General features: G+C 37.0%; 1 protein-coding gene across 1 annotated transcript in view; it reads left to right on the top strand.

The window, feature by feature from the left end:
• Positions 1-17,500, top strand: part of LOC144978206 (uncharacterized) — a gene marked incomplete at its 3' end in the record, with an annotated part of 95,266 nt that overhangs the window by 28,141 nt on the left and 49,625 nt on the right. The window contains 1 exon segment of the mRNA XM_078923982.1: positions 17,102-17,190. Coding sequence (XP_078780108.1) covers positions 17,132-17,190 — 59 coding nt within the window.

The following is a 17,500-nucleotide window of genomic DNA, read 5'->3' as shown; positions in this document are numbered from 1 at the left end:
CACTATCTATATTTTGCCTAATTTTACACCCCTCTTTATTGATAAAGGGAAACCGTAACGTCTGCATCATTAGTATTATTTTACTTGACCAGTTAATGGGCATGATCTATATTCCCTTTCCATGTGCTCGAGGTCATTGGTCACATTGCAAAATGTGCTCAAAGTTACCTACATAGTGAAAAGTGTTCACAGATTTTGAACAATCTCACATCACGATTGGTCATTATCTTCAGCTTGACACATGGGTAAGTTTACAACTTTCATAAACAAGGCAGCGTGTTTACATTTGTTTAGAAATGTTCAATCGTTGGACAGCAAAAAATCACGTGATTGATGACTCGGTTGGACGAAATCATGAATATAGCTCGCTCTCATTAACTGTCGTACTATGGAAAAACAGTCCAAGCGAAGTCTCATGTTTGAGTGTTTCTGCCAAGATGACGGTCGTTTAAGTCGATCGACACAATACGCTTCAACAGTCGTGACGTCACTTCCCTCGTAATGACGCATGGTAGCTTAGTAACTGGTTCTAAACTATCGGAACTATGGCGGACGCCTTTATGAAATACTTCTCCGACGAGCATAAAAGCGTATCCAGAGAAAAAAAAAACATTATAAATCTGATCATGTTTTGACTTTTACATATTCTGATCACAAGACATATGAAAAGTTCTAGCCAGCATGAAGAAAAAAAAAGTACAGATTTTCTTTGTTTAGAACCACGATGGCCGCCGTTGCTGGGCGACGTGACATCAGACTATTGGATGCAATTTGGAGGACCAGTTTTCGTGCCAAATTTTTCAACACGAGTTTTATCCGGGGCACGGCAGTTGTTCCTCCTGGTTAAAGTAACCGTGTTCATTGTCATCAATAACAAACAGAAACTTAAAACAATCCAGTAGATATATGAACATTTATATATCGCATTTCCACGGATTTACCATTTTCAATGCGCTTCACAATATTTCATTTATCCCTCAAACGGGTCATAAGGAAGAACACTAATTTCATATATATATATATATATATATATATATATATATATATATATATATATATATATATATATATAGTATGCAGATGACGTCACTCAGGCCTTTGTTATTGTTTTTGCCATCCGCGTTTGTGAGTTGTTCTCACTAAACTGTATTAACCAGACTATAAAAGTTCATGGTTACACAGAGTTTGCGTGTTGGTCCGTTATAGATAGTATGCAGATGACGTCACTCAGGCCTTTTTTTTATTGTTTTTGCCATCCGCGTTTGTGAGTTGTTCTTACTAAACTGTATTAACCAGACTATAATAGTTCATGGTTACACAGAGTTTGTGTGTAGATTCGTTATACTTCCGGATGGCAATGTTGTGAACTCCTTGGCCAAGCGCATTCTATATATATATATATATTGACGAACATGCTTTATGATATTCATGTTCGAAATCGAAACCTTTGTGGAACTTGTTGTATGACAGTCGGCTTGTGACATGTATGTTCCGGGTTCGAGTCTCGCTTTGGGCAGCGCAACGTTAATTCCTGGGAATTCAGTCTTCACTTCTACATTCTCTCACCATACTCCGGTGGAATAGCTGGTATATAATATTAACGAAGTGTCTGTCAAAACAAACATAATGTAACAGCCCTTTGGAGGCGTCATGTCTCATGTGTTACATGTTAAGTATTGCTGTTGTCTTGGGATCTATCGTAAAGCGTTTTGAGCACATTTATTGGATATTACGCTATAATATAAAAAAGTTGACGTTCTACATTGCCATAATCCTACTCTCAGCGACCCCTTCGACTTGCATCACGCCAGTGGATGCTTAGTTACTGCTTACGTTTACTTCGTGCTGTTTACTGCTCACCTGGCGGCATTAACTGTTGGGTCTGGAACGTACCGAGGAATTCCACTTGGATCAGCACATCTTGTTGCCTAGGTAACCCTGGCATTGGCTACACTGCCTGTTTCTTTTCATCATCATCATCATCATCATCATCATCATCATCATCATCATCATCATCATCAAGCATCATCTTCGTCATCATCATCATCATCTCCTTCATCTATCTATCACCAGAGCGAAAGAAAATGTAAGTTTTAGTTATCTTCTATAATAATTGGGCCGGGTAATAATCGGTCCTTGTACTACTCGAATGTTTTTCCCACTCTCAGATCCTGTGTCATACAAGTTATAACATTAAAAGAAACCGTATTCAAAAATGTTATTTAAAGAATTAAAAAGAAGTGGAATATTGTAACGCTGTCGTTTCATACGTTTTTTTTCTCCATTTTAAACATATAATATACACATTATTTCAAAAAGTTTCCTATCGTATTGTGATTTGTCTATGGGAAATTATATTATGGCTGTATGAATGAATGGATGGATGAATGAATGAATGGATGGATGGATGAATGAATGAATGGAATTGATCCATGTGTGGAGGGATGTAATATTGAAATATTGCCGAATGGTTGGATGAATTGATGGAAGATGGGTAATCTACGTATGGAAGGATGTTTGTTTGGCTGGGTGGAAGGATGGATGAACTGATGGAAAGATGTATGGAGGGATAGATGGGTTTATTAAGAACTGATTTGTGGTAGAATGTTGGGATATAATATGCATAGATAAATGAATGAATGGTGGATTTGTATGGGGGGATATGGATGCTAATGATAATAATATGAAAAGATGGATAGATTGGTGTTTATGTGTATTTGGGGGGGGGGGGGGGGGGGGAGGGTCCTATTATTGTGTATAGATAGAACGAAGAGACGTCACTCAAGCCTTTGTTATTGTATTTTGCCATCCGCGTTTGTGAGTGATTCTCACTAAACTGTATTACCCCGACTATAAAAGTTCATGATTACACAATGTTTTGTGTGTTGGTCCGTTATACAACGGCAATGTTATGAGCTTCTTAGCCAAGCGCATACTATCTGTATGCTTTGTTTCACACACAGCGAATGTGTGGATTGGTAGATGGATAAATGTAGGTGGTCAGTCAGCCTGCTGCGTGGGTGGATAATAAATGTAATCTTTGGTGGATGAATGAGTGGATGTATGCATTGATGGATGATTTAGTCATTGGAATAATATCAGATGTGCAGAAACTTATTACACAATCACCGGTCACATCACACACGTATTGATTGGTCGATAGTGTAAGTGATTTACTCAAGTTTCAGTCTTTTATAGTCAAGATGATAATGGCTCATTCAGTTATTCCCATCAATTACCACATAAAAATATCCATGACCAGCACTTTTTGCTAATACTACTGCTACTACTACTACTACTACTACTACTACTACTACTACTACTACTACTACTACTACTACTACTACAACTACAACTACAACAAAAACAACAACAACAACAACAACAACTACTACTACTACTACTACTACTACTACTACTACTACTACTACTACTACTGCTACTAATACTACAACTACAACTACTACTACTACTACTACTACTACTACTACTACTACTACTACTGCTACTACTACTACTACTTCTACTACTACTACTACTACTACTGCTACTACTACTACTAATACTATTACTACTACAACAACAACAACAACTACTACTACTACTACCTCTATTACCACTATTACTACTACTACTACTACTACTACTACTACTACTTCTACTATTACTACTACTACTACTACTACTACTACTACTACTACTACAACTACAACTATAACAACAACAACAACTACTACTACTACTACTACTACTACTACTACTACTACAACTACAACTACTACTACTACTACTACTACTACTACTACTATTACTACCACTACTACTACTACTACCACTACTACTACTACTACTACTACTACTACTACTACTACTACTACTGCTACTACTACTACTAATACTACTACTGCAACAATAACAACAACAAACTACTACTACTACTACTACTACTACTACTACTACTACTACTACTACTACTACTACTAAAATTTATAATCAACGATAACAGTAACATCATTCTTCTGCCATCGTGGTTGTAGGATTAAGAAGGTCAGGCTTGATCTGGCTCCAGCTAATTTGTTTATAAACAATCCACTCCTTCTGTTCAGTACTGGTGGTCAGTGCCTTGACCCTGCTGCACTCTCTCACGTTCTAATATCCTTCTCTTCGTCCCTTCTCTGTATATTTACCTGCTCAATTATTATATAGCGCATCTCCATAGTTTCAATTTGCTCATGGCGCTTTACAACTAACTCTTTATTAATTTATTCTTCAAGCAAGTCATATGGAACCAATTTTTCGTTAATATATAGAGGTGCCTAAATGAGTCAATAAAATGGAGATTAAGATAAAGGGAGTAAATCTAACTGATGAATGAACAACACAAAATAAACGACGTTTCGGCCTTTGGCCATTCTCAAGTAAACACAAAATGCATACATATATATATATTATAATATATATATATATATATATATATATATATATATATATATTATATTGTGTTTACTTGAGAAAGGACAAAGGCCGAAACGCCGTTTATTTTGTGTTGTTCATTCATCAGTTAGATTTACTCCAATTTTTCATTACATAAAGGGCGTCTCAAATTAATAGGCTTCAACAGTCTTGACGTCACTTCCCTCGTAATGACGCATTGTAGCTTAGTAACTGGTTCTATATAAACTATCAGAACAATGGCGGACGCCCTCATGAAATACTTCTCCGACGACGAGCATGACAGTGTATCCAGAGGAGAAAAACATAATTATGATCATGTTTTGACTTTTATACATTCTGATCACATGACATGTGAAAAAGTTCTAGCCAGCATGAAAAATAAAAAGAACCGATTTTCTTTGTTTAGAACCAAGCTGCTGGTTGCTGGGCGGGCGTGACATCAGACTATTGAATCCTATTAAGCAATGTGTCCGTCACCTCAACGCCCCTTTAATCAATGACAAAATGCCGTGAACACGACTAAAAAATCGAGCTTTATATAGCGCAATATTCACAAATGTGCTCATAGCGCTTTACAAGGGGTCCCTGGTCAACAGCAACATTTAACACGTAGGACGGGACGTATTGCGCTATATGAAGCTCAATTTTTAAAAAATTAAAATAAAAATATTTTGAGGACGAGTTTTCTGGCCACGTAAATACATGTTTTGTTCCAGAATTCGTTCGAACACGTGGATTGCACTCACAGATTTTACATCGGCGAGCGAAGACGCTGTCGAGACGTAGAAAGGTGTTGTTGTCAAACGATGTTACAGCCTGTTATTCATGAGGAGGTCGGGGGGGGGGGGGGGGGGGGGGGGTGGTGAGTCGTTGGAATATCCAAAACATATTGTGGCTTTTTGGCACTGTTCTTGGGTAAGAGCGATGATATCGGTTCCAGATGTTAAAGGTGAGGGAAACGGGGGTGGGGGTGGGGGTGGTGCATGAATAGGTGAATGATGAACATTAGAGGAAAGGAAATGGAAATGGAGAAGAATGTGGTGGAAGAGGAGTGAGAGGAAGAGGTGGAGGAGGTTGAGGTTGAGGCGCAGAAATTGGAGGGGGAAGTAGATAATGATGATAATGATAATAATAATAATAATAATAATAATAATAATAATAATAATAATAATAATAATAATAATAATAATAATAATGATAATAATAGTAATAACAATAGTAATGGTATTAATAATGTAAATAATAATGTGATGATAATATTATTAAAACCATCATTATTTTCCTATAATCATCATTATTTTTGTTTATAAAAATAACAATAATGATGATGATGATGATAATGATAACAATAATAATGATAATAAAAATAGTAATAATAATAATAATAATGATAGTAATAATAATGATAATAATGATAATAATAATAATAATAATAATAATAATAATAATAATAATAATAATCATCATCATCATGATCATCATAATAATAGGTAATAATAATAATTTAATATTGTTAATAATAATAATGATAATGATGATGATAATGATGATGATGATGATGATGATGATGATGATGATGATGATGATGCTGATGATGATGATGGTGATGATGATGATGATGATGATGATGATGATGATGATGATGATGATGATGATATAGAAATAGAATGACAAAAAGCCAGACTGATCTCTATATAGGTAAATGGATTAGATAAGTAGATGTATAGGTAAACAGAGTATGTAGTGTAGAGCAGAAGAGAGAGAGAGAAAGAGAGAGAGAGAGAGAGAGAGAGGGAGAGAGATAAAGAAAGAGAGAGATAGAGAGAAAGAAAGAGAAAGAGAGAGAGAGAGAGAGAGGGAGAGAGAGATAAAGAAAGAGAGAGATAGAGAGAAAGAGAGAGAGATAGAGAGAAAGAAAGAGAGAGAGAGTGAGAGAGAGATAAAGAAAGAGAGAGATAGAGAGAAATAAAGAGAGAGAGAGATAGAGAGAAAGAAAGAGAGAGAGAGAGAGAGAGAGAGAGAGAGAGAGAGAGAGAGAGAGAGAGAGACTGATCAAGGTGAACTTGGCATACATATTTCCCTATACTGTCATCCCCACTTTTCTCCTTCACTTCCAGACTCCGAGAACGCCAAGGTAGCATCAGGCAGGAGAGACAGACATTCGATGCATTAGTTTACAGCTATTCCACGCACTACTCCGTACAATGACAAAATGCCTTTAAAAAAAAATTTCGTCAGCAAACTTTTACTTCGCATAATATTGGTAGATTAAGGTGACTTGTCTCAAAGTCTCAAACCCAAGACCGCAGAAATTGTTGGTAACCTTTATCTATCTATATCTATTGATTTATGAAATTTAAGTAGCCTATTTTGGGCAAAATTATATTAATGCTACTGATTAGAAAAACCCAAACTTGTGTCTGTCTAGTCATAGTCCGGTAAATACCTATGTGCTACCACTACTTTTACCTTTACCCCCCCAAAACGTCGTTTTGTGTAATCTGTATTCTTACTCCCACTGAGATACGTGCTGGTTGCATTTTTGCTTTTGTCCCAGATGTGATATTATGTGTTGTCTGGTTGTCTGTGTGTCCAACCATCCTCCTTCTTTTGTCTATCTATATACCCCCCCCCCCCTCTCTTTTTCTTCCACTCTTTTTCTTCCTTTATCTCTCTCTCTCTCTCTTTCTCTCTCTCTCTCTCTTCTCTCTCTCTCTCTCTCTATCTATATATTATCTATTATATAATATTTACTATCTATCTATCTATCTTGCCCCCCCCCCCCCTTACCCCATCCCCACATGCACAATGTTGTGTACGCTATTGCTCTCATCCTTTTCTTCTTTTGCACCTCCATTCAATGAAAACAAATTAATGACCGCGAAAAAAAGGGATCTAGATAAGATTCTATTAGAGTATTGTTTTTGTTTGTTTGTTTTTTTCTTAATATAAAATAGACGTCAAAATTATTTGAATTGTAACAATATGGATAATAGCAACGATGGTAAGACACATAGCTCATGATGACTCACACATTAATTTGATTATCCGTTTCTCATTTATGGATTAAAAATAAATAGTACTCTTAAAGTATGATAATATGTCAATGCCCCATCAGATTACCGAGTCGAATGATTTTTTTTTGTTTGTTTGTTGCTTTAGGTCTCTTCCAACACAATTGAGGTTATATGAGAGACCGCTGAAACAAAAAAAAAAAAAAAAACAAGCAATCTAACAAAAATAGTACAAATGTAAATCAAAATCATAACCTAAAGATATCATAAGCTAAATTATAAATAACCAAGAACAAACAGGCAGAAGATTTACAGAAAAAAAAATATCCCCTGTCAAAAATACAATCACAAACCAAAGAAGCAGGATAGGCTAGTAAAGAGAAGAAGAAACGACATCACTATCGGATCGTACACCCATGCGAACATCATAGGTATATGATTCAAGGGTGATGCTCCCATCCAACCACCCGCTGAGTCGAATGACGTGACACGGTGAAAGTGCCTAACCCAAAGACACAAAGCTTATGCCATGCATAGCTTAGTTGTCACAGTCACTCATCATGTGACTGACCATCTTAAAACATGCTTGCCTTTGTTACAAGACGAGGTGCCATACTTATCGGCTACCCCCGCCGCTATAATTTATCGATTCAAAGTGATAGTTTTGTGACATCTACACCTTCCTACATTACTTTTTCAAGTATTAAAGGGTGAGATGACCGAAAGGAAAAGACAATGCTCTGCTATAGATAGTATGCAGATGACGTCACTCAGGCCTTTGTTATTGTTTTTGCCATCCGCGTTTGTGAGTTGTTCACACTAAACTGTATTAACCAGACTATAGAAGTTCATGGTTACACAGAGTTTGTGTGTTGGTCCGTTATACTTCCGGATGGCAATGTTGTGAACTCCTTGGCCAAGCGCATTCTATCTATAAGAGGACCCTAGTTCGAGCCCCGTAGAAGGATTTTAATGTTTTTTCTTTGAGCATGATACTTATCCCCTACCCCTTATTTTATAATTCTGCACTGCGGTTTTCGCCCGGGTTACTTAAGTCTTTTTTCGAGATACACCCTAAAATCTAATTTCCAAATTTGAATAATTGGAATTTACTTATTTATTCATACTTTGTTGTAGCTTTTTGGATTTCACATAAGAAACTCAGATAAATAATGAAACACGATTAAAAATATTCTTTATTTCTCATTGTAATATCTTTTACTGTTTCTATAAAGATGATAATAGTCTTCAACAGTCGTAACGTCACTTCCTTCCTAATGACGCATGGTAACTTAGTAACACTGGCTCTAAACTATCGGAACAATGGCGGACGCCCGTATGAAATATTTCTCCGGCGAGCATAAAAGCGTTTCCAGAGGGAAAAAACCCCATAAATTTGATCATGTTTTGACTTTTACACATTCTGATCACAAGGCATATGAAAAGGGAATGAAAAGTTCTAGCCAGCATGAAGAATAAAAAGTAATGATTTTCTTTGTTTAGAACCAAGATGGCCGCCGTTGCCGGGCGACGTGACATCAGACTACTGAATCCAATTGGAAAATCATGAGTTTGCGCTTGAATTTTATAATTTTACAAACAAACATTCGCTCGTAAATCTATAGATAAATTTTCTATTTATATCCAAGCTGGAGACGAAAATAAGAACTATCGTTCTTATCTCTTATCTCAGACACGACCAGGCACTTCATCACACTCTTGTAGAAATGTGAGTTAGTTTCGAATTTTGGGTGACTCCACCCGGTGGGTCCGGGGGAGGGGGGGGGGAGAGGTCAAAGATTACTGCCTATCTCATCTATATCTATTGTTAATTTCTGTCTTTATTTTCGAATGAAACAGTGTAAAGCGTCTTTACCAAGGACACACTGTGGGAATTAAGTTAAGCCTCATAAGGTCACTTATCTAGTCACTGATTACGCTCACCATCGCTTGACGTTGCTACAAGACGGCACAACTCCTTTACGTATTAAAAATCGACCCTTTTTCCTATAGGCCGCAGACATTTAACATTGTAAATTAATTACAAGTTATAAACAAAATATTTTTTTAGTCTTTAGTATACAAATTTTCAGAGTTATTGAAAGAACCCTCTGGTAAGAGGTGGGGGTGGGGGTGGAGGCATAATCGGTCGATATCCTAAGGGTGAAAGGGTTTAAAAGAGAGGAATGTTTTAATGCGGCTATGTGGTCTTGTGGTATGACACTCGCTTTCGGATCGGAAGGTCCTGGGTTCGAGCCTCGGCGCATAGTTGAGTCCTTGGAAAAGGCTCTTTACTCACTTTCTCTCACCGTACTCAGGTGTGAAATGAGTACCTGACCGTTAACAGCGTTGTCTTTGTCCGAAAAATTGTAATATCGCCTAACAGGCGGCATGTCCCGTCCTGCATGTTAAATGTTGCTGTTGACCAGGGGCCCCTTTTAAAGCGCTTTGAGCACATTTAGTGGATATTGCGCTATATAAAGCTCAATTTAAATTTTTTTTATTTTAATGCATTCCTATATTATACTCATACTAATACTTAGATAAAGTTGCAACCACCTTTTCGTTAGGGCAGCCAGTTTTTTGGGGGCTGCCAGCAGTTGATAACAGGATGAAAAAAAAAAAGAACGCTATTTGTTTGCCAAGAAATTCGGATTCTTCTGTCTTGTTATCATTCCATCCACTCAAAGCGTTCTGTCTGCTTTTCCTACACCATCCACGTCTTATGTGTGAAAATAAATACATAGAGACCAGATACACCTAATGGCAATCATTACCCACAGTAATATTATTTTTTAAAAAAGGTTGCGTTCACTAGGGTTCTATTTTTAGCTTAAAAAGCATTTCGTCAAGAATATCTTTGTTCACAACGGGATAATCAGTATTCAGGGTTTTAGAGCTGCTTACCGTGTAAAAACACAACTATTTTAGCAGCGTTAAAAGGATAGTAACCATTGTTGGCATATCACCATCATCATCATCATAGCGCATCCCTCCTGGACGTGGCCTCCACAATAACCGCAAAAACAAGCTTCTGTCTCTGGATTGCTATGGTCTTGCCCCATCCTTTCGCATTCAGTCAGTGGCTTATTCATGCATTCATTTTTTTTGAGCTTTTATATAGCGCAATATCCACTAAAATGTGCTCAAAGCGCTTTACAAGGGGTCCCTGGTCAACAGCAACATTTAACATGTAGGACGGGACATGACGCCTATCAGGCGATATTACAATTTTTCGGACAAAGACAACGCTGTTAACGGCCAGGTACTCATTTTACACTTGAGTACGGTGAGAGAATGTGAGTAAAGAGCCTTTTCCAAGGACTCAACTATGCGCCGAGCGCGAGGCTCGAACCCAGGACCTTCCGATCCGAAAGCGAGTGTCATACCACTAGACCACATAGCCGCACAATTCTTGTGACCATCTTCATCATTGTTGGTTGCAATTAGGAAAAGACAACCTCCGAGGACTTTCCACTAGATCTAACAATTCCCGCTACCCCATCACTGCTCAGCTGTACTCTGACCCTCACCCCCCCCCCCCCCACCCTACACAAAGACAGTATCACATTTTTGGCCAGAATACTCGTCCTTCATTAAATTGATTGATTTTGGAAAGGATAAACATTCTGGTCAAATTTTTTTTTATGTGCTGGGTGGACAGAGGAGTAAAAACTAATATAAAGATGTTTTGAAATCGCCCATATTGTATTTCATAAATATAATCATTTAAAATTGCCTCCAACAAAATAATATATACAGGAGAAAACTGACCCGTGTACTTATGAGACGATATTTCCACTCATTACACCATGAGATAACCTCCTCCCCCCCCCCCCCCATATCCCAATGTTATCAAGACTCGTGTGTTACAGACTTGAATGGAAGGAGAATCCTCATAATCTTTTGCATATGACAAAATGAACAAAACACGAAATGATCTTAAAAGAAAATATAAAACTGCAAGTCTCACTCTGCCATAATATTCTGAAAAACACGTAGCTAGGCCTATTTAAAATTTTGGCGAGAAAACTCGTCAATCTTGACAAAAAACTCTCAAACCTGAGACTTCCGCAGGGTCATTTTATTCGATCGATATTTGAAGGACGATTTTTCTTAACACAATTTATATAATATCATGTTTTTCCAGAGTAGATACGGCAAAAATGTATCATGACTTAATCCAACCGGGGACCATCATCAATCTTCAGAAACAATGGGACGCATTCGAGTGACTCAAGAATTAAACAGCACATTTTATCAGTTAAAAAAAAAAATTGAGCTTTATAAAGCGCAATATCCACTAAATGTGCTCAAAGCGCTTTACAAGGGGTCCCTGGTCAACAGCAACGTTTAACATGTAGGACGGGGCATAACGCCTGTTAGGCGATATTACAGTTTTTCGGACAAAGACAACGCTGTTAACGGCCAAGTACTCATTTTACACCCGAGTACGGTGAGAGAATGAGAGGAAAGAGCCTTTTCCAAGGACTCAACTATGCGCCGAGCGCGAGGCTCGAACCCAGGACCTTCCGATCCGAAAGCGAGTGTCATACCACTAGACCACATAGCCGCACAATGATTAATAGGTTGCCACCCAAGTGTGATAAGACAACATCGAATCGAAAAACGACCGTGAATTTATTTTTCCAGATAGTATACTAAATCGCAATAACGTTGAATTTGAATGTCTTCCATCCAGGTGGCGAAGGGGGGTGATCTTACGTCACTTCAGAACTGGAAAGCTCAATTTCATCCTTTTATTTTTTTCTTCCGCTCTCCCATTCTACCTTCATTCATCTTTTCGGATGTTGATGTGCGCACGTGCCATTAACTTTTTTTTTTTAACCTTCCGTCGTGAGGGAGAAAATCGTCTCTAAAAAACACTCAATTAACTAATATTAAACGATGGTATTCTAAGATATTGCAGGAGAAAATTATACCACTGTGTTTATATATATATATATATATATATATATATAATATATATATATATATATATATATATATATATATATATATATATATATATATATACCACTAGACCACGTAGCCGTCTAGTAGTGATCAGGTAGCTTTGTCTATTAGATCTCGAGGAAAGTACTTTGCGACAGACAAGCGTCTTACCAAAAGGGTGACAAGGACTACTTTTTAATTAGAAAAAAAGAGGTATAAGAAATAACAAAAGGTCAGATTTATTTTTTCTGTGTCAAACGACTTCATCAAATGTTATTTATTATTGAAAGATTTCGGCATGGAAATGCCAAACTGGCAACCTTGGTGGAAAAAAAGACGGTTATCACAGAAAATTCTCAACTCCAGTCTCCAGACTCTCTATAGATAGTATGCAGATGACGTCACTCAGGCCTTTGTTATTGTTTTTGCCATCCGCGTTTGTGAGTTGTTCTCACTAAACTGTATTAATCAGACTATAAAAGTTCATGGTTACACAGAGTTTGTGTGTTGGTCCGTTATACTTCCGGATGGCAATGTTGTGAACTCCTTGGCCAAGCGCATTCTATCTATACCAACTACTCCGCCTGACTCTGACAACTAATAACACATTAAAAAAGTTTTTGGCTAGAAAACTCGTCCTTCAAAAATCGATAGATTAAAATTACCCTTATCTTAGCAAAAATTCTCAATCTCAAAACTTCGCGAAGTCCCAGGTTTGAGAGTTTTTGGCAAGCTGAGAGTCATTTTAATCGATCGATATTTAAAGGACGAATTTTCTGGCCAAATTTGTTTTTTATATATTTTTTCATAGTACGGCCGTACTGCTCCATCTTACCACGGAATTCCTGATCTGTTCGTTCTGAATAACACATTGAAGGTGGTGGGTGGGTGGGTAGATGGGTGGAAGTAGGACTGGAACGGTAACACACTGATAGATACTGGATACTAGTAGGCGTATTGATGCAGAATCTACTGCTATAATCTATTATCGTCATCGTTATTACTCTTACAAACCAGGCTCTTCTTCTACAACTACTACTACTACACTACTACCTGCTACTGCTTCGTATCGCTGCATGCTGCACACTCACACCTAGATCTGTCTGTGTTCGTCTAAAAATTGCTGCAAATTACAAAGGTTATCTCAAATGTTTTATCTGGGTTTTTTTTTCACCGAATTTTTTTGGATATAATATTATTCTAAGGTTTTCTCATTATAAATTATTGGGAAATAACAACACACCGACGTGTGTATAATAATCAAAATCATCGCCACAATCGGCTTTTCGGCTGGTGAAACTTATTATTAAGCCTATGAAGCGTGAGCCTAAATACCGTGTGTTTTAACTCGCATGTTTTTCCCCCTTAAAAATATTATTTTACAACACCGTGATTATACAGGAGTTGATGTGTTATGCCTGTCTGGCAATACGAAAACTGGAATATTTCCAGCTTTTATCTCAATGGTGAATTATAAACGTCACTAGTTTTATTTGTTGAAATATGCGAGTAGCTACCTAAATTATTTCAAAAAGTCTTTGCCAGTGATCTTTAAGCCATAGGATTGCACCTGGATTAATTATTGTGGTTTTAAACGTAACACGTAAGTTTTCTTGTCGTATCCTAATTTGCTGGGGCTGTGCTGTGAGTGAAATTTTCATCTTGCATGCAAACAATAATTCTCATAATATCATAATCACGTCCTCGTAAATTGTTTTAAATGGATTTCATTTTTTTCGAATGAACATCATCATCTATTGATGCTATGCGTTTAGGTAAAATACAACATTAGCCAGCCAAAGATAATGTACCAACTCACAAAACTTTGTGTAACTTTAAACGTGTATAGTCTGATTGATATAATTTAGTGAGAATAAATCACTAAATTGGCTGTCATAAAAACAATAACAAAGATCTGAGTGACGTCAACTTCTTTCCCTCTATATTGTGTGGTGACCAAGCCGTACTGGTCTCATCTCATAACTTGGTATCAAAGTCAAACGATGTTAAGCATTATCAATTACTAGATGAATGGCAATGTTCTCAAAAGTCTTATCCTGGCGTTGTGTCCTTGGATCAGGCACTTGGGTGGTGAAAAGTTATTGGCTAAAGGCGGTAATAATGTCAGACGGACATTACTATTACAGGCGACATGTACTGCACGAAATTGAAATATGATTCCATATTGTCTGCGGAGGAATAAATGAAGCATTATGAAGCGCATAGTGCATGATGTACTTGTAGGATATATTTTTTTAAAAATTGAGCTTTATATAGCGCAATATCCACTAAATGTGCTCAAAGCGCTTTACAAGGGGTGCCTGGTCAACAGCAACAATTAACATGTAGGACGGGACAAGACGCCTGTGCATGTCTAAATTTTTTTTCTTACAATTTTGCGTGATCTTAAAAGGTTAAGGGAATGTACTCCAGCCTTTTTGATTACCCCCCCCCCCCCCTCCAAATGTCGATTTTAATTTGGCGTTAGTCCATAAAATTATGAATCGGTATGCATAAGAGCAATGATTAATTATTACAGATTCGGCACTGTTGATAATATGTATGTGCACTGTGCAGTTTCAATTATCATCATCATCATCATCATCATCATCATCACCATCGTCATCGTCGTCGTTGTCTGCGTCGTCATATTAATCAATATCCTTCCATGTCCCTCCTTTGCCCTCCTCTTTTCTGTGATGTGCAAAACGTCCAAATAATTAACGTTTCTTGTTCAAAGGGACATAACAAAGTAAAATCTAAAGTGACACAAATAACTGACAAAAATTACAACCCCTCTTGTCTCGATGTTGTGCCCTTGTGTGAGACACTTCGTTTGATTGGGTTTCATTATTAGTTTTGCACTTGTACGATAGTTACGTGCCGTTTTGCACGGTCCATGACTCGACATCCGGTTAGCTTTTCGTTGCCAGCACTCGCGACGGTAAAATGTTAGCTGATTTGAGAGCATCCCGTTTCCTCATCCCAAGTTAATTATTAGAGATCCGATCAAGAAATTCATACCAAAACTTGCGTACTAAAGTCACTGAGGTCGGCAGGAGGGATATAGATAGTATGCGCTTGGCTAAGGAGCTCATAACATTCCATCCGGAAGTATAACCTCCAACACACAAAACTGTGTGTATCCATGAACGTTTATAGTCAGGTTGATACAGTTCAGTGAGTATAACTCATAAACGCGGATGGCAAAAACAATAACAAAGACCTTAGTGACGTCATCTTCGAACTATCTATAGATATGACCTTTAACCTTCATGATAGTCACACACACAAAACAAATGTTTATCCACGTGTATCACTGCTCTACTCATGACGATAAAGCCAGAACATTTTTAGAGGGTGCCAATCACATGCATATTATGCACGTTTCATATACCAGAAAACAGGCGAAACTCCGATTGATGGCTCTATATATTGTATTCGCTTGGCTAAGAAGTTCACAACATTGCCATCCGGAAGTATAAAGGACCAACACACAAAACTGTGTGTTTATAGTCTAGTTAATTCAGTTTAGTGAGAATTACTCATAAACGCGGATGGCAAAAAAACAATAACAAAGACCTGAGTGACGTCAACTTCGAACTATCTATATTATAAAAGTCTTATATTTATCACCTAACTGCACTGCTTACTTTTGTTTTTACATAATAATAATGCTGTTGTTATGTTTTACTAATCCACCAAAAAAAGGGCCCATTTATTATTAATATTAATATTTTTAAATTGATTTATCTATTTATTTAATTATTCACACCTTAGCTGTACTGAAATAACCACCCGCCCACAGACAAACAAGATACACCTTTTATCCCGAATCTATTGTACTTGTGGTTTGTGTACTATGATAATTTAACCCTCAAGTAATAGAATTAGGAAATGTCCGACAATTACACTCTACAATCTACAAGAAATACAGTCAGATAATAACAAGAAATCCGGCCAGGCGGAGTTGTCGTATCAGTAAGGTCGCGGGTTCTAGCCCCCATCGCCGCCGCGAAGTTTTTATTCTCATTGGATTTTATTTAGGTCTGCTAAAATTTTTAAACGAGGTCAAGGATCTAGAGGGCCGATTATTTTGGCTTTTTGGCTTGCATATACGATAACAATGGTTAAAATAGATTATTAATCCACCACAATACTTCATGATGTTCACAACTGGGCTAGAATTTGAACAATCCTCACGTTTCCTGGACGTCATTTTAACCTGGATTTTAAAAGAAATCTAAGACGTTTTAAAAAGGAGTGACCAACGAACACGATTCGTGGAATTGTTATTTCTAATTTGACCGGATTACCTTATTTGGGAAGATTAAAGGACTTGAGATATCGTCACTACGAAGAAATGTGTGTATTCTTTGGATATAATTGCTAGTGTAGTTGTGCATTCGCCGTGTGTGTTTCTCTTGAGTGGATTTCGAGGATGAAAACGAGACCTAATCTAAAATTAACAAGACGAAGTGGACTTGACTTAAAACTCATAATGGCAACACATAAAAAAAAAAAAAAAAAAAAAAAAAAAAAAACAACACCCCCCCCCCCTTCCAAAAAAAAAAAACAAAAAAAAACAACATTTCATGTTACATGTCTTCATACTGTTGTCACTGCTTTAAGAAACAACAAAATAACTATTTGTTAATTTTTTCTTTCATCTGCAGCATTTCGCACGTGACCAAATTTGACCAATCATGAGTAGCCTTGAAGAACGTCGCGAGGCCAGACGCCGTCGTAGGCAAATGGAGGAAGAGTAAGTAGACCATTGAATTTCCACCTCTCTTGATTTTGAGTTTGCTCCTCTTTCATATGATTTTATATTTGAAAAGGATGTTTTTATATTTGAAAGGGATGTTATATGGATTTTATATTTGAAAGGGATGTTATATGGATTTTATATTTGAAAGGGATGTTATATGGATTTTGTATTTGAAAGGGATGTTATATGGATTTTATATTTGAAAGGGATGTTATATGGATTTTATATTTGAAAGGGATGTTATGTGAATTCTAGATTTGAAAAAGAAAACTGTCAAGTATGCCTCTAAGAATGTTTATTTGTA

The sequence above is a fragment of the Berghia stephanieae genome, chromosome 8, assembly GCF_034508935.2.
Source record: "Berghia stephanieae isolate SIO BIC M18660-M18661 chromosome 8, UCSD_Bste_1.3, whole genome shotgun sequence".
Lineage (NCBI taxonomy): Eukaryota > Metazoa > Mollusca > Gastropoda > Nudibranchia > Aeolidiidae > Berghia > Berghia stephanieae.
Note: the sequence above shows the minus strand (reverse complement) of the source record. Positions and strands in the feature narration are given on the sequence as shown.